Source organism: Phaethon aethereus (assembly GCF_964289735.1).
Source record: "Phaethon aethereus genome assembly, chromosome: 11".
Classification (NCBI taxonomy): Eukaryota; Metazoa; Chordata; class Aves; order Phaethontiformes; family Phaethontidae; genus Phaethon; species Phaethon aethereus.
In genome coordinates, this window is record NC_138587.1 from 22595193 (window position 1) to 22615611 (window position 20419).

Below are 20419 nucleotides of genomic sequence, written 5' to 3' on the forward strand. Positions count from 1 at the left end.
ATCTTCTTAGAGTCCACTACAAATACAGAAGATTTTATAATTTAAAGTGGTATTTCTTAGTGCAGGGAAAAAAATCTTGGAGAGTGCAGCGTTCTCAAATCAGAGCCAAGGTCACCATGTGCTATCAGTTAGCAGTAGAATGATCAATCTGAGAGCCCAGCCCTTGAAGGGCTGAAATAACTTACAGAAAAAGGGGCCACTGAAGCATCACACCCCTCCCTGCTGTAATTCTCCTGTGGTCTTCTGAAGCGTCTTTAGCGCTTGTTGCACTAAAGACATACTTCTCACCCCTAACTTCAGAAGAATTAGTCTTTCTAAGCTTCAGCCTGAGCTTACAGACTGTCCTGTTTGCCCTCCTCCCCATGGCTGGAAAAGCCTCAAACCTGAAACTGGCTTCCCTGAGACTAATAACACAGCAGGTTGGCTGGGGGCTGTTTGCCACAGCCTGCCACCCCAACCCAAGCCCCCCTCCTCCCTGCAAAATGAAAGATGATCATTTTTAGCCTTTTGATGACAATCACACAGACAAGTCCTAAACACTGCAGCAGGAAGTCCCAGTTCGGTTTCTGGAGAACGACCCTCCACTTAAGTAGACCACCTTATTACACCACCAAAGTCAAAATACAGAACCAACTGGAAGGCCCCAAGAATACTGATTATGGCTGTAAAGTCACAACATATACAGGAAAAGGACGTGGAAGTGGGAAAAATCTGGTTTTAATTTCATTTTCTCAAACATATCTATGGATGTGTACAGGGTGTGCATGTTAGCAGATTCCATGACTGCAATAAGTGAAGTATTTCCAAGATTTTCTATCTGAACTATGTCTAGGTCATGATTAAAAAAAAGTACATAAATGAGTTAATTACAAAAATCTTGTTCTTACAAGTTGTTCAAATTCTTGGGGGATTAGAAGAGTTATTCTCCACTGCAACGGTGAAAATAAACAAGAATCATATCAAGCAGCTCAGGAAGGCTGTTAGCTGCAGCAAAAGAAACACAAGCCATCTTCCCAAGAAGAACACAAAAAAAAGCAACTTCTTTCCTAAAGAAACCTCACATTCACTCCAGTTAAATGATGCTGTAACTTCTGTACGATATACAATAGGGGAAGGCAACCAAACATTCTGATGCTCTTCTAAGAGAAGGTCTTCAGAAAGAAAACTCATTTTAAAAAAGACTTTTTGTTCCCCATGCTAATTTCTTAGCTACGTAGTATGAGACACATATTTGGGGCATGCCGTCAGCTGTTCTGGGGACAGAAAGGTGGGGTTTTTTTACCTCTCCCTCCATTCTGCCCATACAGACCTAGCTGTGGTGTCTGGACGTTGTCAAGCTTCCTAACAACTCCGCTGAGCTGAATTTCCTTACCCAGTGCCAATCATATCACGTTTCTGTTTCAGGCTGCTCTCCTAACCTATTTTTACCACACCTGTAAGTTACTCAGAATAACTAAACAGAAATAGTTGTGAATTCAAAGAAAGACAAGCAATTTACATCTTCAGTTAAGACTCTGTAATTTGAAGTTTTTATTCCTCCCTTAAGTATCAGGTTTTTTACTCAATAAATGGTGTTCCCTAACAAAGCAAAGAATTAAAAACTGTAATTTGCATAAATTCTTACTTTACTGTCAGTGAGCAACATTACAATTTTATAGTTAAAAATTACCTGGATCTCATAAATTGTCATCTGTGACAATCACAGGCTTCTTCAAACTCCTGCAGTGTTCGGCAATCTAGACCTAGTATCTTTGTCCGTGGGAAATCTGAGACGATACTGTTAACTGTCTTAGAAATTGCTATCTGTAAAAAGCAATTTTCTACAATTGTTCTAGAATTGGCTCATCTATTGCAACAGTAGTAGAAGAAACACCCCGCAACTCCATCTGGAATGCCTATGGCTAATACGACTGTTCCCAAAGAGAATCACTACTCTAATGGTGAAAAACACACAAATGCTTTTCAGTTTTCATAGCTTCTCAGTGCATCATCATTTATGAATCCTTCTGCTGAATTTTGCTAAAACAAGTTTTAGTACAGTAGAACAGTTAGCAGGTTTCAGAAAAAACTCACAAGATAAGAAGTAGTCAATAGCAATATTCAACCGAGCTGAAAACAATTTCAAATCCCACCTCTAACCCAGAATTCTTTTACTTCCTCTTTTTTCTATTTTTTTTAACATTTTGAAGATTTATGTTCTCTCATCAGCATTCAAATACTCCAATAAAAAAGCCATAAATGAACACACCTATAGAACCATCAGCACTATATAACAAGCAATAAATGCTAAAATAACTTCAATATTTTAAGTATAATAATCTTATTCAACTGCTATAGTTAAATCACTTTGTAAACACTAAACCACTCCTATGACTAAGAAATTAGTAACTGTACCTTCTTCATTGAAGAATTTTTCTATAGGTCCTACAAACTGGTTGATCTCCTCTAGTTCTTCATTGCTGATTTCTGGATAAGGGAAGACGTCTTCCTAAAATAAGAGGCAATTTAAAAAAAAAATAATACTTGAATCATGCATTGATTGAAATAAAAATTCAGTAACATATGCCTTTCAAATACTAGACTCTAAAAAGCAGTGAAAATTAATTAATTAATTAATTGTGGAAAATGTTCAGAAACAGAAATAGTCTTATCTGATTAAATCCACGGGACTCAACTTTACTATATACCAAAAACAAATCAGATGGTATTACCTGAAAAATGGGAACGTTAGGAAGAAATAAAGAGATTTAAAGAGCTATAAGGATGCAAAAATCCTTCATCAGCCATGAATTTTATCAATGTTGATATTATGATGAATTTTAATCCCCATTTGGGATTAAAAAAAAAAAGTTAGTTTTCATTTGTATCAGAATCAATGATGTTTTCACAGCTCAGCCCATAAATGCTGTCCCTTGGGAACTCACAGCACATTCCACCTGTTTAATGTCACAAGTACAAAGGTTAGTGAGTTCCATACTGCTCCTTATCATCACCCTGGTATTTTGGTCATAACCTGGATGCAGTATGACCCCACAGACTTAAATAAATAAAAAAATCCAAGCAACTAGCACAAGAAGCGAAAGGCTACATAAGCAGCACACTTCTAATTTTTATCATCTTTCCCCTTTTAAAGAGAAAAATCTACCCCTGCCCAAACAAAACTGTTCATGACAATCTGAAGAATCATGTCAGCTTCAAAAATTCAGCAAACGCTACAGTTTGTCAACTGTTGGGTTGAAATTTGAGGGGAAAAAAAAAGGCATATACAAACAGGAGTTTAACGTGATGGTGTCCGACTGCTAACTGTCATAACACTTCACTTGACAAGGTCTGTTTTGGGAGGCTTTATCGTTCAACTCATTTCAGCGGATTTGAGTTATTCCTGCTCTCAATTTATTTAACCCTGTAACCTCTGACAAATGCATACTCCAAAGTTTGGATGAACAAGTAATGCAACGTCCTATTTCAAGTTTGCAACTTCTTTATCCAGTCGTATCCCAAGACACAAGAACGTCAATCTTTCCTATAAAAAACTGTAAGAAAAAGTTTGCATAAAGTCTTGCTCCTTGAAGTAAACGGCGGATAAACCGACACGGGTTGCGGGGAACGCAGCCGCCCGACGCCCAGAGCAGACACTTGAGTTTCCGCAGGGAATTCGCCAGGCTCGCCGGGACGGCGGCTGCGGCTTACGGCGGCCCTTCAGAGCCCGGCTGCTCCCCCGCACTCAGGACTACGCCGTGCGTTCCGCGCGCCCGGGTGCAAACGGGTCGCTTTATTCAACCCGGCTTCGGCTGAGGGGCCGATGCAGCTCCGGAGAGCAGCCGCCGCTCCGCACGCCGACGCCTCGCTTTCTCCATTCGCCGCGGCCGGTGACGGGCCCCAGGTGCGGGGCCGGGGAACGGCTCAGCGCTGTCGGCGAGGCCGCGGGGACAGGCCTCCCCGCCCCGTACCGCGGCGCTCCCGCGGCGCCGGTACGCGGCTCGCTCGAGTGCCCCCACAGCCGCGGCCCGCACCTGGCGGGGCGGAACCCTCACCTTCCGCAGCGTTCCCAGGAAGAGCTCCTTGGCGAAGGCGGGCCGCGGGGAGGCGGTGCGCAGGCAACGGACGGCGGGGAGAGCGACGGGGACCGGGAGAGCGGCGCGCAGGGCGCGCAGCAAGAGGCCACTCATGGCCGCCACCTCGTCCGCCCGCGGCGCGCGACACTGACGGCAGCGCGAGCGCCGGGGCACACGCCCACGTGACGCCCGCGCGCCTCTTCCCGTCAGCCCCTGCGGGGCGGAGCCTTCTCCCCGCCCGCCGTCAAGCAGCGCCCGCGGGGCGGCCCAGGCCGGGCAGCAGGGGCGGGGGAAAGGGCCCGCCCCGCGGGGACCCGCCGGCCCCTCACTGGGGCCGAGCGCGTTCCCCTGATCGCCTGCGGCCGCAGGCGGGAGGGAGGGGGCCGGAGCGGCTCACGAGTGCGCGTAAGGCGGTGACGGAGCCGCCGTTACACGGTAAAGGAGCTTCACGTTGCTGCGGTAATGCAAGTGCCCGTCCTTCGAGCCCTCCGCAGGGGCAGGTCAGGGTCACGCACACGCACCCGGTAGCGACCCACCGGTCACCGGCCTTAGCGTTGGGGAGGAATCGCCACAGAGACGGGGCCAGCCTGGAAGGAGGCCGCTGCTGGCTTCGTCCTCGCGCCGCTACGTCCCCAGCAGCCCCCCCTCAGCCGCGAGTCCGGCCTAGCGATCACCCACCCGGGGCTACAGGGGGCAGGTGACCGGATAGCTTGAGCAAAGAAAAGTATTTTTTGGAGCATGTCTTTGAATCGTCTGCCTGAAGGATCAGTGCAGGCCGGGAGAAGCAGCAGAAACCCCCACCAGAGCCAGGGGGTCACTTCACCCCTAGTTTAGATGGCAGTCGATGTGCTGAACTGCACACAGAGTTGATGGAAATTGCCACACGATCTCCATCAAAGCCTGACACCTGTTGGCTTCTGTAGCCCTTTCCATAGATAGCTACGTGCCAAAGACAAGATGCCACCCCATGACCTGAGGTAAATACCATGCTGCGGCCAGAGTGTTCAGATTTCTATTTCTCCTTCGCTTTCATCTGCCCTGCCTTTGACAGCAGTTTTTGTTTTATTAAAAAAAACAAGTGGCAAAACCATGCCAAATTAGTGAGTTGGTTACCTAAACACTGAAACCTGGTTAAGGAAATGCACATGGCTCCATTTCTGTACAAGAGGTCACCAGTCAATCGCCAATTGTTGCATCACCACCCAGTACCTACTGTTCTCACCTGCAGGTGGGCAAAAGTGCTCCCTGACACATAAGTACTTTATGAATACTAAACTTCATTTACACAAGGGTAGATTAATTTGTTTGAAGTATTCCTTTCAAGTGCTTTAAAGGCGGTCTTTACTCTCTCATTTTAAGGACCACCATGCCCTGCTGCCCTTCATTCTTCAGCTGGCCTCATTTTGTTTTGGTCTGTGAAGAGACCAACAGAAGGCTAGGGATTTAACAAAATGGTATTTAATAAAAGAACAAGCACTAAAGGTAAACAGAGGCGTAATGAACTCATTTACTTTGCTTACTTAACTTATGACTTGTAAAATGTACATCTCTTAATCCTGTAGTCCAAACAAATTGCCATTTTGATTGCCTCTCTGGCACTGTACTGCAACTTGGGAATAGGAAAAGACTCTGAGGGTGGGGGGAAGGGAAAAGGTAAGAAAATGTATCCGATCTCCAGCTCAAGCAGCTTTGCTCACTGTTTTATGTATGTATGTATTCGCATCGTGGGAATCCTCAAATCCTAAGCATTCGCAAGCCGATGGGTATCTGTCAGGGCCCTGTGCTGACTGACCAGGTTGACTGACGCCAGAGGTATCACACAAGTACATAACTCTGTACATCTGGGAGGAGGTGAGAAATATTTCACTCTCTGGTTGGTGAGTCAGCCAGTGTCAAGTCCAAACACATATGGAACCCTGAGGAAACAAACCCATCTCGACCAGAAAGGTCTTCCTTTTCATGGACTGCTTGATCCCATGCATTGTGACTATTAGTTGGGGATAAGGTGGAACTGCTGAGTGCTCATTTTGTGAGTCTCTTGAAGGGTGAGTTTTTGATGATTTGGACCAAATACTTGTCTTTGTATGAAACACGGACACCTTATTTATGAGAGAAAAGCCAGCCCCCTTTGCTAGGCCTTTGATAAAGGCAATAGATAGCAAAGGCTACCTGCAGGACCCTGCTTTTCCGTAAGATTGCGATACTTGCACAGTTTTGTGGTTACAGGACTACAGGAGTACCAACTAACAAAACTGATCCTGAGTTTCTAATCTCCACATATTCTGTTCTGGTTAAGTAAAGTTGTGCGACTTCTTTTAGTTTTGAAAGGTGGAAAAGCAAGAGGCGACATCTAGTCCTATCAGGGGGGAAAAAAAAAAAAAAAGGTGGGGAATACTGAGATGGCTCCAGCACTTTGCAATCTTTGGGGTGGAGCGATGTTGCTGGCTCTATAGGGTGCTTCTATCTGTAGCTGGTTGGTGGTATGGGTAGTAAGAGTAAAAAGCCGGCTCTGCTGCTCAGCCTCATGACACATTGCGTTAATTGAGCAGAAGGCCTTCCCACGTGCTGCCACTGAAAAGGAACCTGTCTGGTAGTGCGGTGAAATGGTGGAGTGTTGAAGAGAGGGGGATGCCCCACCAATGCCACATCCCAGTCCTGGATAGAGGTGGTGGTAGCTAAGACATCTTCCCATGTGTCAGGACAAGAGGTGTGGGTCCAGTGACATCCTCCCCAGACTAAGTAAGACCCTCCACTATTCTAGTCAGTTCAAATGGGGGTGGTTTGGCAGCTTTAAAGAAAGGATAAACAAAGAGCACAGTAAAAGACTGCTTGAAGAAAATGATCCAAACAGTGAAAACAAGGCTAGGCAGTTGGGAAACAGCAGGAAAAAGATACCTCATCAGGAAGTTCAAAAGAACTGAAATAACAGCCAGCACACTCCACCCTGTGCATTCATTCACTAAGCATGAGAATGCTATTGTGAGGATATCCTAAAGAAATACCTGATTTTTTTTTTTTCCAATTGCAGAACAAATCACAGTGGATGATAACATATCCACAGCATGAAACTACAAGCAGACAGTCACTTGCACGTAGAGAATCCTAACGGTTGAAAGCACACTCCTGGCAGCTGCAGTTCTCTGCAACTCTCTAACACTTAATTCCACCATTCTGACCTATAAACAACTTCAAACTGCACTGCACAGAATGGCACACAATAGGCTGCTGAAAAAAAATATGTATTTTTTGCCTGCTGCTTCAGAAACATGCCCAACCTTTTTCTTTCCCCACCTTTATTTACAACTCATCTCTGCTGTCTCTGCCACTCCACATTCATCCACATGTGCATATCATTGCAGCTTCCTTTGAAATTGTTAGACCACTCTTCACTACCTTCCTGGCCCAGCTAATCCCTCAGCTGTTAGAGAGCTCCTCACAACTCACATTTTGTGATCAGCCGTGACTGCCATAATAATGTCTGTTTCAGTCTATTCCATACGGAATTGCTTTCTTGAGAGGGAATCAATACAAAAGATATATAGATCAGCAAATGAATATCATGAAATTACCCTACAGTTTTCCTTTCCTTTTTACTCTACCATATTTTTCAGTAGCTCCTTAAAAAATGGTATTCAATAATAGAAACATCTGGTAATATTGAGACATGGATATTTACTTACTGAAAAAGTGCCACTGTAGGTCTAAATTACTTTATAAAAATATTCACCAGCCTTTGCAGCACTTCCAGGAAAATACATACAATTCCTTTAGTAGCCTCTTCTCCCTTTATGCAACTGTTGTTTTCTCCTTTACAATCAGACAGATGGTAGGAGAGTTTTGCACTTGAAATTCATAATTGTCTTCCCTGTGGGCATGTGATGATGTGCTCATCGCATCATCTCTCCTGTCGCTGAGTATTTAAAAAACAGTTGGCTCACAAATTCAATCTTGGGAAAGGTGAGAGCAGGAACTGGTATTTCCACTTTTGCTCCTGGTTACAGGCTGTGGAAGTAATGTAATGTGTTTGAAACACAGATGATAACACAGTCGCTGTATAAATACATTCGTCCAAGCTAGGGTACATCCAGAATTTACAAACTATGGCTATCGTAAGAAGTACCTGAAAAAGAAACAGAAACATATTATTAGTGAAAGGTATTCCTCACAACTTAAGGTGGCACTTATAGGTAAATCCTCAACTAGCTGTCAGATAAAAAGAAAGCACTAAATTGTAAGTATTTTATTTTCTAAAGTATTTTATTTCAAATAATAAAGCATTATAAATTTTTCTTTACAGCCCAAATAAGCTTTAATTTTCCAAGAGAGAGAAAACAGGCCAAACACTGTCTTGAAATCAAGTGTTAAGTGTTGCTCTGGGAAGGAAATAACCTAAACTCTCAATCTAGGAAACAAGGTGTTACTGTAGCATTCTGTATGAGCACATTTGTGGATAAAGAGCCACAACCTGGGTAGCACAGGTTTTATATCATTGTGATGATAAAATGACAAGATAAGTCAGAAAACAAAGGTGGCTATAAAAAGACCTTGCAGTAACTGCATAAAGCACATCTTGGCAGTATTAATGAATACAGAAGGGAGACTGGTCAGAGCCTCTTTGCCAAAATAAATTTTGTTATACTCTAACGTTGGCGAGCAAGGAAGGAGCACCCTGATCTCAGGAACTTTTACTAATGTTTTTTTAGTCCAATCATTTGCTTCATTCCAGATGAGGCATCTGTTTCTCCCCTCTCATATATGGAAAGAGAAACAGATGACCCAAAATGCAAGTGCTTTGTCAACAGCTTTTTCTTCAAGTTATTTCGAACCCACATGGTCAGAGGAAGTGTTCAGGCTGCCTCCCCTGTGATCATTGCTGATGTACAAACATGTTTTTCGTGAAGCTATGCTGGCAGTTTGCAAGTACACGAGCAGGTCATGAAATATTCCAATAGTCCAGAAATCTGAATGCTGCGGTAGCAGAAAAAGAATCAAAATAGTAGAAACAGAGTTTCCTCTACGTATAAAATATACATGCCAACTATTTTGAACATTTTCCAAACTGCTACAGCAGAAGAGTTAGCACATAATCAATGTAGTTTTTTAAAATCGCTGAAATGCTGTGAAAAATCAGAGCTATAAACACTAGGATGCTTAAAGTCCTGCTTAGAATACTCATTACGCATCTCTCATTGGGCTAGAAAATGTTACTTCTTGTGACTGCCCTTCAAAACGCGCGGTTTAAAGCACAACAGAAGCATCTCACACTACGGCTATTGTGGGTTTTTTTGTTGATTAGTGGAAAGATGGAAAAGACAATATATAGGATGAATCATTAAATAAAAGTGTTCTTCTCTGTGGTTGGAGATGGATATAAAAGAGTATTAGCCAGTAAAATGAAAATAATAATTGGTCAAGAGCATATGGTGAGCTTATGGAGGAGGAAGATGCTCACAGGGGTTGTATGCCACTGCACAAGCGTAGTCCTGCCGAGGTCATGCATGCAGCGCGAGACGTGCCTTCGCTGCCTTCCTCCCTCACCCCTGGGCAGCCGCAGCTTTCCTACACTCACAACAGGCACCGTGCCCTCTCCTGCTCCCTGGCCTGAGCCACAGGGCCCTCGAGGGGCAGAGGGACCACCGCTTTGTCCAAGGACCACGCACAAAGGAAAGGCTGGACGTACTCAGTCCAGCTGGATCCAAATGTGATGAAACTCCTGTGTCCGAAAATCAGATTGTTTCTTCAGTAAAAAAAAAACCAACAACATAATGGTGATTATTGAATTAATTTCCAGCTTTGCTTGACTGTGATACCATTGCTGAACAACAGCCTCCTAACCCAGAACACCTGCATAGTCCTTGCTTTTTCCATTTCCCTAGACAAACAGAATGAATCCCGTTTCTTTGTCGAGCACTTGTTAATGCATTACTTTGTAGCAGAAATGAGAAGTTGTAGGGAGAAAGCGTTTTTCACTATACACACACAGCATTTTGTTTGTGTTAGAATGAATTTACCCTGTTCATCTTATTAAAGACAGATTAGGCTTTCTGTGCTCATTATATATACCTGTTTAAATCGCTATGTCTGAATAAGAAGAAATAAATGAAAGCTGAAGTTGTCTATGTCATTTTACAATGGAGCTTATAAATTGTATGCTTCTATGATTTGTCTGAGCTGGCTGTGTCTTGTGAACCATAATGCTAATTTCACATCTCAGTTATTGCAAAAAAGCTAAATAACGGGGAATTTTTCCATACCATTTTACGGCTAAAAATATGCAGTTACATATGGTAAAAATAATAAATGTAACCAGTTGAAAAAAGTGCTGGTTTCAAGTCAGCATCACCCACACAGCTTTCATTTAAGTCTTATTTAGCTTAGGAAGTACTTCAAACAGAGATCTTAATGTAAGCATTTCCTAACATTCCTGATCAGCCTCATCCTGCAGTTGATTTCGTTTTGTCAAGTAATACAAGATTTGGCTTTAATTCTTGAAATAATAGGAAAGAAAGTCTACTAAAATTGCATCTAAAATGAAACATTTTTCCATCATTTGTGTATTTTAAATACTTCCATCAAGTTAGCTGTGCCATGTTCTCCTCTAGGAATTTCATGTCAACAAAATATAGCAGCACTATTACTAAGAGGCTAGTAAATAGGCTAAAAATCCAGTATGCTTCCTTTTGAAAAAGGTGTATGTAATGCAGCTATAACACCAATAAAGATTTATTATGGCATGTTACTGAAAGTAATTGCTCATCTTACTCAAATACGTTTGTCAGTACATACGCATGCTGAAATATGATTTATTACACAATCCTAACAGCATCATAAATCTGATATCCTTTGACAGTTGTTTGAATGACTGCAGGAAAAAAAACCTGAAGTTGGCTTAATGTTTCAAGCTCAATCTAAAATCCTAAGGAATGACAAGAGTGTATGGAAGATATTCTACACACTGTGACCAGGGCTTGTGATACCATGCAAGAAATTTAAAAATAATTGGTGCTCCCAAATCTCACCTGTGCACAGGTTGTAGATGATGATGAAACCATCACACAACTGTTATGTATACTCCAAATAAATCTATGGTAAAATGTTATTGCACCTGTTATGAAACTCCTGAATGAAAATCAACCATTGAGGCCAACTGTGGGAAAAAAAAAAGTTAAATAGAATTTACAACATTTTTAAGTCAGCAAAAACCTGATGAGAGATATAGATAAAACATCTCAGAAATAAAAAGTATGAAGTTCTTTAGTTCATTTTCCTGTCATTTCAATATTGCATTGCTCTATTTCAACCGCAATAATTCAGAAAATACCTGGAAAGTAACCCTCTCTTGAAAAGATGCTATCTAGAAGAGCTTGCAATAACTTGTAACTGCATGAAAATTCATTCATGCAATTAGTGCATGCACTGATACGTGCACACAGACACCTAATATGCACAGAGGACAAAGTTTAGGAAAAATTTTCAAACATTAGACTCTTGACTTGCAAAATACGTGATTTTCAGTTACAACTTTTGACAGAAGGCCTTGACCTTTTCCTTAATGTGAGGGCTAGATTGCCAATCCTCAGTAAGATGGCAATATAACTTTTCAAATGAAGGCATTTTTCACCAGATATGTACAAACAAGCTTTATCAGAGACTTAAGGAACGCAACTCATTAAGATGAGCATCTAAAAACAAATAAGGATATTAAAATTTAAGAAAAAAGCATCAACAACTGTGAGCTATTATAGACTATCACATGCTTAACCTACATTGAATTTTTAAAATTTTAAATTAAATACAAATAAATTTTAAAAAAGCCAAGTTACTTGGCTTTGCTGCAATCCATGGTAATTATCACACAAACCACAATTGCTGCTGAGGTTCCTTTGGCTTTTTATTTTTCTTCAGTAGTGCCAGATCATAAATATTTTCAACCCAGTCTTAGTTTTGGTAGGAAGTAGCAGCATTTAGACATATTATTTAGGTCCTACTTTTGAAATGGATCATGGCGGGGGGGGCGGGGGCGGGAAAGGAGATTTATAACAACATGTACCAGCTTAAAGAGTTAAATTAGAAAAGACAGACTCTTTGCCTTCTCAAAACATGTATGTATCAAAATTCCTGAAACCATAGCTTCTAAAACGTGAATAAAAATACCAGTAAAGAAATGCACTACAAATTCTTCTATTCTCACTAACAGAATGTTTCTGTGAGGCATTGGCTATCTTCTAACGTGTCACACAGCTCGGAGGGATGGCGCACTGGAAGTATCTAGTGATAAATGTGTACTTACCTATCAAAAAACCCATTGCACAAGATGCACATCCTGAAATTACAGCCATTCAGAAATAGGTCATGGCGACTATTCCCACAAAATAATTCAAGAATCTCCTAAAATTCATAGAAAAAACCAAGCAAACACACTATTTAGTTTAAATTGATAACTAAGCATTAGTTTTAACAGGCCTTACAGACACACTATAATCCCCTTGAAATATAGGAAACGCACAAAAATAAGAACACAACTGAGTACGCCACAGGTTATTATCTAAAGTAACTGCAGAAGTGTAACATCAAATATTGTGAAGGCCACGTGTGGCAAATACACCTGTGTAGTGATTCTTCTGTGATGTAACTTTAGACACACAGCAAGTAAATAGAGGTACAAGTAGTGACGGGGTAGTACTTATTCAGCTACATCACTTACTGAAGCGTGATGATGGTTCCCTGCCAATGGGCGCGCAGAAGCAATGAATAATCTCAAAGCTCAATCCAAAGAACGTAGGTTACACTTAGGAGACGAAGGACCACGTCCCTGGGAAGGACAAACTTGGAAGACTTAGGAGTTTGGACAGTCATCTGAACATGAGCTCCTAGGGCAATGTGACAGCCCAAGGATTACTGGGAGCGGTTGAACATGCTGGACAGCTCATGCTTAAGACAACTCAAAATCTGGTTACTGTTTTTCAACATGAGAATGTTTTGAAAACAGTACACCAAAGGCCTCCTCAGTGTTACCTCTCATTGTTTGCAGATCTAGGTGTCATATTTATTGCTCTTTATGGTACTCTGGAACTAAATATATTTACAGCACCATCAAACAAATCAAACCTATTGAGGAGGGACTGCAGTCTCCACAGTACTGACCATCATTTCCACCAACTTATCTTTACATTAAGATGAAAACTGGACTCTTGGCCCCTTTGAAGCGAGTAGCAGAAACCCCATTGACTCAGCGGAGCCAGGATACCATCGGAAAGAATTTCCTTCATTTTCAAGCCTGAAGAGCTGAAGTTCTTGGATTACACAAAATGAGAAACAAAGAGTTTTGAATGATTTATTTGATTTCGCCACATGATCACAGTTATAGTTTTACATCAATAGGGTCTGTTACTACTTACAAACAGAATGCATATTAAAATGAAAGCACTCCTTTCTTCCCCATAGTTACAAAAGGGGTCTCGAGCCTCCCCAGAACAGAAGCTTCTTGTAAGCATAATGTTTTTTGAAGTCTTTAACAGTCTGCAATCAAGACCTAATTCTAACAGTTTAATACAACTCAAAGCTGATTTAAGTTCCTAGCAGGAGATAGGCAACCTCAAGGTGACTGCAGACTTATAGTTATACTAATTTACACACTATGTACAATTTAGAGAATTATCTATTCCCCCTACTGGTCCCATTTTCACCACCCCCTTCTTCTCTTTTCCAAATCTAGTCTTGTTACTGGTTCCACTTTTCTTTTAAATATATACACAATAATCCATTTTGCAGGCAAGAAGTGCGATGGTATTTTACAACGGAACAGCAAAATGCATGCTTAACTGCAGAAAACACACAGCTTCATATGGAACAGCACGTCAACATCTAGAGATTCATTGTTTAAATATCTGCTGACTGTCTTTCAGCTCATTTTATCAAGAAACAAGAGGCTTCTGCTGCATGCAGTACATGATGGGAAAATCATTCTACACTGTATGTTAGACTTGGGTTTTTTTTAGCAATACAAGACGCACATTATATAAGGATGAACTTTGTTTTTTGTTTTTACATTTTTGTACATTTCATTCTTAACTTAAAAAAATAAAAACCCCGAATATATATTTGATTGTTGTCCCAGAAAAGATTTTTGTTGCCACACCTTCATTCTTTACATTTCCCTTTCATTTTTTCAAATCAGCATTACTACTTTGCCACATTTTTCATGGGAAAAAGAAACATGAACACTCTATGCAGTTCTGTACCAGTTTTTAATTGGCAATGGCATTTGAGAAGAAACCCTCTCAATTCTTCTCCTGCCTGCAGGCTGAAAAAGAATTAATTTTCTTAACCATATGCAGTGTTAAAGTACTATCATTTTCCTATTCTAGGCATGATCCACACTGCTCTAAGCAATTGCTAGTCCAGGATGGAGTCAGAGAGGTTATACTACAACCCTAAACAAGCAGCAAAGTTCTGAAAACTTATGCTGACACAAAGACACGTTTGTCTAAAGTACGTACAAAAACACAGTCTAAAAAAAAAAAAAAAAATCCACTGTTTCTCCTCATTGACTTGAAATAATAGTTTACAAATACTGTGCTCTTATTTGACCAGTTTTGTTTTTTAAACTAGCTTCAAAATGATCTGTGATTTTACACATGCAACTTAATGCACCTAGAGGGTAGGCGCAAACTCTTTCCCCACGTGTACATGAAATCATGTGTAAATGCATTTTTCGCATGCACATTTGTGACATCCTCTAAATATTTAATTGATTGCACATGGAAAATCAATGGTCAAGCATTAAAATGTGGCTTACTGTGTAAGTTTAGCATATTTATATGTAACTAATTTAAATGAATGAAAGGGTTTTTTGAACATAAAGCAAATGCAGCTCTGGGAGTTCTAACATCTTCATTGTTAATTAACACAGTTAGAATCAGATTTTCCTCTCCACTGCTACCGCATATTCTGCATTCCATACACAGGCAATTTTACTGACATTATAACTCTGCATCTGAAACAAGTACAGACTTCGTCACTCAGTGAAGAGGAGCATTCTCATCCCTGTTTTACTTAAAAGATGCAGTTTCTGAAAGATGTTTGTACCTGAATGGTTCTTCATCTTTTCTGGAACAACCTATAAATTACAGTTAGACTCTACTATTGGTACAGATGTATGAAGAAAAGTCTACATATTGAAGTATGTTATCACTTTACTTCAACTAATATCAACAGTAACACTGATATATTTTGCAAATATACAATATGTAGAGTGTAGCCTCACACTAATAACATTAGATGACATGCAGACAGTTCTACTTTCCCTTATAAGAACAGTATATATTTTTTTAAACTGCAAGGAACAGAGCCTCAGGGGACCCATACGAGCCCTCTTAAGGTAAGCCGCAGAATTTAGAATAGTATGAGTGATGCTTAAAATAATAACGTAATTACTTCTTTTCTTTTCGTGAAGATAATTTAGAGGAGAAGGAGCAGAAGGGGAAAACATATTGCACATGTGTGAAACAAACATGGACAGCTTTAATCAAAAGGCTAAACTCTAGATTGCTGTATTTGCTTTCTGTGGAGGTTAACAAAGTGCTCAGTTTGCAGTTTTGCTGGTATTGTGATATCAATGGTATGAAAGGGAAAAAAATTACTCAACCTCTCCCCCCACCCCCAACTATTCGAGATGCCATAAGCAAGCCAGTATGAAAAGTCACTCTCTCGTTCTCGTGTCCTCATTGTTCCTGACAATTTAATAAAATTGTTAAATAGAAAATCGACTGGTTGTTATTATTATTACTTTTACCCATCTCACACTGGAGCTTTTTGCTCATCCTCTTCAAGGTTTGCTTTTAGGCTGGTACAGTTTTGCCGTTGTGATTCCTTTGTCTCTACTGTCTAGGTGTAAAGTCCTTGCAGTGGCTCAAAATGCTGAAACTACAAAGTAGGCGCCATGTATAACTTTGTACAGGATTTTGGGATAAAAATTCTATATAAATTTGCAAATGGTTTGATTACAACACATAAGCAACAACAGCACAGCCTGTTTTTATGTGATGTCTTGCAACTAACTGGACTATGAAAGTGAGGGTTTGAGCATAACTCAGCCTGCTGAGTGCTGGGTACTTTCAAACTAACAAATGTGATGAGTAAAAATGGTGAAGCCACTTTGTTGCTAGCACATGGCTACATGGAATTACTTTTTTTTTTTTAATATATATATATATAAAACCCCTATACTAAATTCTAAGACAAACCTTCAAGTTTTAGAGCACTTCCACCTGGAAACACTCTGACTAGAATTCAGCTTCATTGGGGGTAAAAATGAGAAATTATGGTAAACAGGAAACAAAGTAGCCGAGAAAGATGGAAGTTTGCCATTTTCATGTTTGAGATGAATGTTTTTGCAGTGTATACATGCACTTCTTGTAACTCTTCATGTGTGGTCGTTAAATCGTATGCATACAAAAGAAATGTGGATCATGTAAATTCACAGTTATCACAGCCTTTTAAAGTGTCTAAGAATTTGTGTGATCAATGCTTGAAGATAACCACTGGTAAATGGTCATCCTACATTGCTACAGTATAGTTACTGCATCTTAACGAGTTTGCTTACCTGAAATAGCAGAGCAGTTATAATACTGATTACGTATGATATTATCATGTTAATAAAATAAGGATTTATACAAAGCAGTATTTGACTACAACATTTAAATGCTATGTTACTTGGCACATTTAGTAATGATTGCTTAGAAATCTTAGCAAGTCCAGAGGACTTTTAATTAAAATACTGAAATGTCTGAAATTTGTTTCTATAGTTTAATGTTTTTGGTCTACTCTTTCATATGCTATTCATCTATTATACTGTCCTATCAAGTAAGTGGAATTCCTTGTAAAGTCTATATTGCTAGTTTTGTGGACTGAAAAAATTTCTTTCCAAGCACAAGTGTTAACTATACAGTATATATATATTTATATGTATATATTTATATTATATAAAGTTTACTTACGTACTTTCATCAACCATATCAGGTCTACTTTTTTTTTTTTGCCCATTGACAACAGAAGAGCAAGAATGCAACACTTGGTTCTGTATCACTTTTCTCCTTTTTTCAATAGACTAAGTTTTTATTAAGCATGTAAAATTGTCAAGGGATTTGGTGTAAAAGGTATCTTTACTCATATTCAGCAAGCAGCACGTTTTCAAGGCGGTCTGGATATAAGAACTAACCCGATGGTAAGCTTCTATCGAGTAGATAAGTAAAACCAGTATCGATTGCGCTAACTTGAATTATTTTATTTAGTAACAGCAAGCCTTTAAGCTCACACAACTCCGTTAAATGGTCTAGGTAAAAACTGACAGTGTTATTTGTTGCTTCTGTAAGTGCCTTTGTAACTTTGTTTAAAACTAGTTACTCGGAGGGTCAACATGTCCTAGACTATTGTGCTGATGCCACTGTGTTTAGGCTTAGTGCTAGCTGAAGTGGAGGGAGGTGGCGGCGGTCCATGGTGATGCTGAGAGTGTTGGGGATGAGCAGAGTGCCCGGGGTGCGGAGGGGGCAGTGGCGGATGAGGAGAGTGGGTGTGCTGCGCGTGGGGGTGCTGCATGTAAGGAGTATGCTGGGAGTGTGCCGCGTGCTGGGAATGCGGCACGTGTTGGTGGTACTGGTGCGGGTGCTGGATATGCTGGGGAGGGTGATAGTGGTGGTGGTGGTGGTAGGGCGGTGGGTTCTGCTGCATGTGACAGTACTGCGAATGGTGAGAGTGCACTTGTGCCTGCGTCTGCCCCTCAGCCGGCCCTGCGTGATGCACGGCGGGAGGATGCTGTGAGTGCTGCTGATGTGGGATTACTGGAGGGTGCGGAGGTTGCTGTGATGAGCCAGATGGTGGATGGCCTTGGGAAGGTGGCTTTCCCCTTTTACTACCAAATAAGGAACCTAGGAGTGAGGAGGAGTTAGGCATAGTCTGGTGAGGGCGAGATGGACACTCTCGGGTTGATGTAGCTCTTCGGCGCATGTGAGGACTGCTAATGATGGACCCCTAAAAAGAAATTAATAGAAATAAAAATTAAAAAAAATCTTAAAATGTTTAAAAGAAAAAGTTCACACTGACCCACAAACTCCTCCTTCAGTGTTCACATGGGTGGACTGTGTTAAGAGTTCTAGGAAAAATTTTATTTCCACCTTCTCTAAGTTGCCAATGAGGCATTCATGCCCTTCTTGGGATATTTTAAGCATGAAATGTTTTTCTCTCCATACTTTAATAGCGAAAGCTATGACTTTAAACAAGAAAAATGTCACGTAACATGTAACATGACGTAAGACCTAACAGTGTGTTTTTAAAGGAAAAATACATTTTAAAATACTGTAAAAATTACCATACTCGCTTTTTTACAACAAAAAATAAAACTACATTAAATTCAACCTAAGTAGTTAAGACACACAGCAGCAAATATTACAGTTACAATTCAGATTTCAAGACAGTATTTTAAACTTCTTTTTTATAGTAGTTTTCCACTACTATTTGCCACAGTGCTGCTTCTCAAGCCTACCTCTGAACTGTGTGTTAAATGGAACCATACTGGTTTTGCCACTAAGATTTCTATGTGATCGGGTTCTTCTGACCTGCGGTCCAACGTTCTCTATTATTTAGCCTGGAATGGTGTATTTATTTTCTGGAACTTTTGGGTTTGAATTTTTTAAAAAGAATTATGGGACACAACAGTACTTAAGCAAAGTGTGCTAGATTTAAACTGCAATCTACTACCTAAAGCAAACACAAAAAACAAAAAAAGAGAAAAAAAAGAAAAAATCTGCCAGCTGAATTCAGACATGAACAGTATATATATAAATGGTTTGAAGATGAATGAAATCTCATGAAATCCACATTGAATTCACCTATCTTAATAACTTTTTCCTCCCATGCCCTATCTGTGCAATTCCATGGTGTCATGACTGCATACATTTAGCAATTTAACTCGAAAATAAGCAATGGGAATGGTTGAGCATGAAAGTCAATAGTTGTAGCTAAATATCAAACAGCAAGAACAGTGTACTTTGTAACAAAGAGCAAGTGGGCTTTTAAGCTGGGACCAGACTGAAATGGTGGCAAAAGGACACATCATATTCATTTAACCATGCTTGCAGGAACAAAGGGAACAAGGTTAGCTCAAACCAAAAATGGCATTGGTCTAAAACAAGCTGTCAGTGCTTTTTAAGCTGGAAGAATACGGAGTGAGTAGCCTAGGCATGCATTTTATTTGAGGCAGGCAGGTTATATGTTAGAAGAAAAAAGAGCAAAAAAATATGTATATAAAAGAAAGGTTTGAAATGCACATCATCACATCCAGCTAGACATCAGTAACTTCCTACTTACTTCCATATTGCTGTCTAGCGATCCTGCACTGCTGCGTCGCCCACGCTTGCCTGCCCAGGACATGCAACACCATAGATTAGAGACCGAGACAAGACCCGCCTGAAAAACAGCTGCTTTCCCTGAACCACTAGAGGGGTCTCTAAATGCAACTAGAGGGGCTGCAGGGGGGTTAACATTGCGCTGGACTGGTACAGCAGCTACTAAGGCAGAAACTTAGATTTTTTTTTTTTTAAGGCCATTAATTATCTAAGTTTCTGTACCTGACTAGTTTTTAAGAGGTATTGTTGTGAATCAACTATGATTAGCGGGGTGTGATTTTTTTAAAATTTGTATAACTCTGAAAGTACATGTATTTTAACATCTACATTTAGTAGTATGGTTATGATGTTGACCAGCAACAATTTTAAATTGTTAGATCTCCTGGAATCTAATGGTCTACGAAGTTTCTTTCTTTACAGACTGGTAGCATGGATATATATTTGTGGGGTGGTATTAATTTAAATTAAAAAATTAATATTGGCATATTCTGAACTTCAGTGGGGGGGATTGGTGAGGGGCATTGGTTTCATCATTTCATTTTCAGTTTTGAACCTCAGTGGATTTCATATTATCTTCTTTCATGAGGCTTAAAAGAACTAAACTTAATTTTTGACCAATAAATCTGGAATCTGTCTTGACATTATGGCTAGATTTTGTTTGTTTAGCTGTGCAGTGCTTTATCTTAAAATATGATGGATTTGTTCTCCAGCATTCTCAAATTGCCAAAGACATTTGCCTAAAATATACACAAAAACCAGACTGTTTGCCTAAAGAGCCAGACTACCTCAGTGGTTGTATACAGGACACAGGATCCTAGATCTTCTCTCTCATTTCACAGGATAGAAAATAGCATATGGCTGCAGTGGAAATAGATTTTTTTTTTTTTTTTTAAAAAGATAGTTTGTTGAGCATTGCTTTGCAAAGTTTCAAAAATACTTTACTGGCAGGGTGTATAAACAAAG

General features: G+C 40.3%; 1 protein-coding gene across 1 annotated transcript in view; it reads right to left on the bottom strand.

The window, feature by feature from the left end:
• Positions 1 to 17168: 17168 nt before the first annotated feature.
• IQSEC1 (IQ motif and Sec7 domain ArfGEF 1) overlaps positions 17169 to 20419 on the bottom strand; it is a 68475-nt gene continuing 65224 nt past the window's right edge. The window contains exons 13-14 of the mRNA XM_082004642.1: positions 19419 to 19468; positions 17169 to 18083 (exon numbers count right to left, since the gene is read on the bottom strand). Of these exons, the coding sequence (XP_081860768.1) occupies positions 17478 to 18083; positions 19419 to 19468 (656 nt within the window). The 3' untranslated portion in view covers positions 17169 to 17477. The remainder of the gene's footprint in view (positions 18084 to 19418; positions 19469 to 20419) is intronic.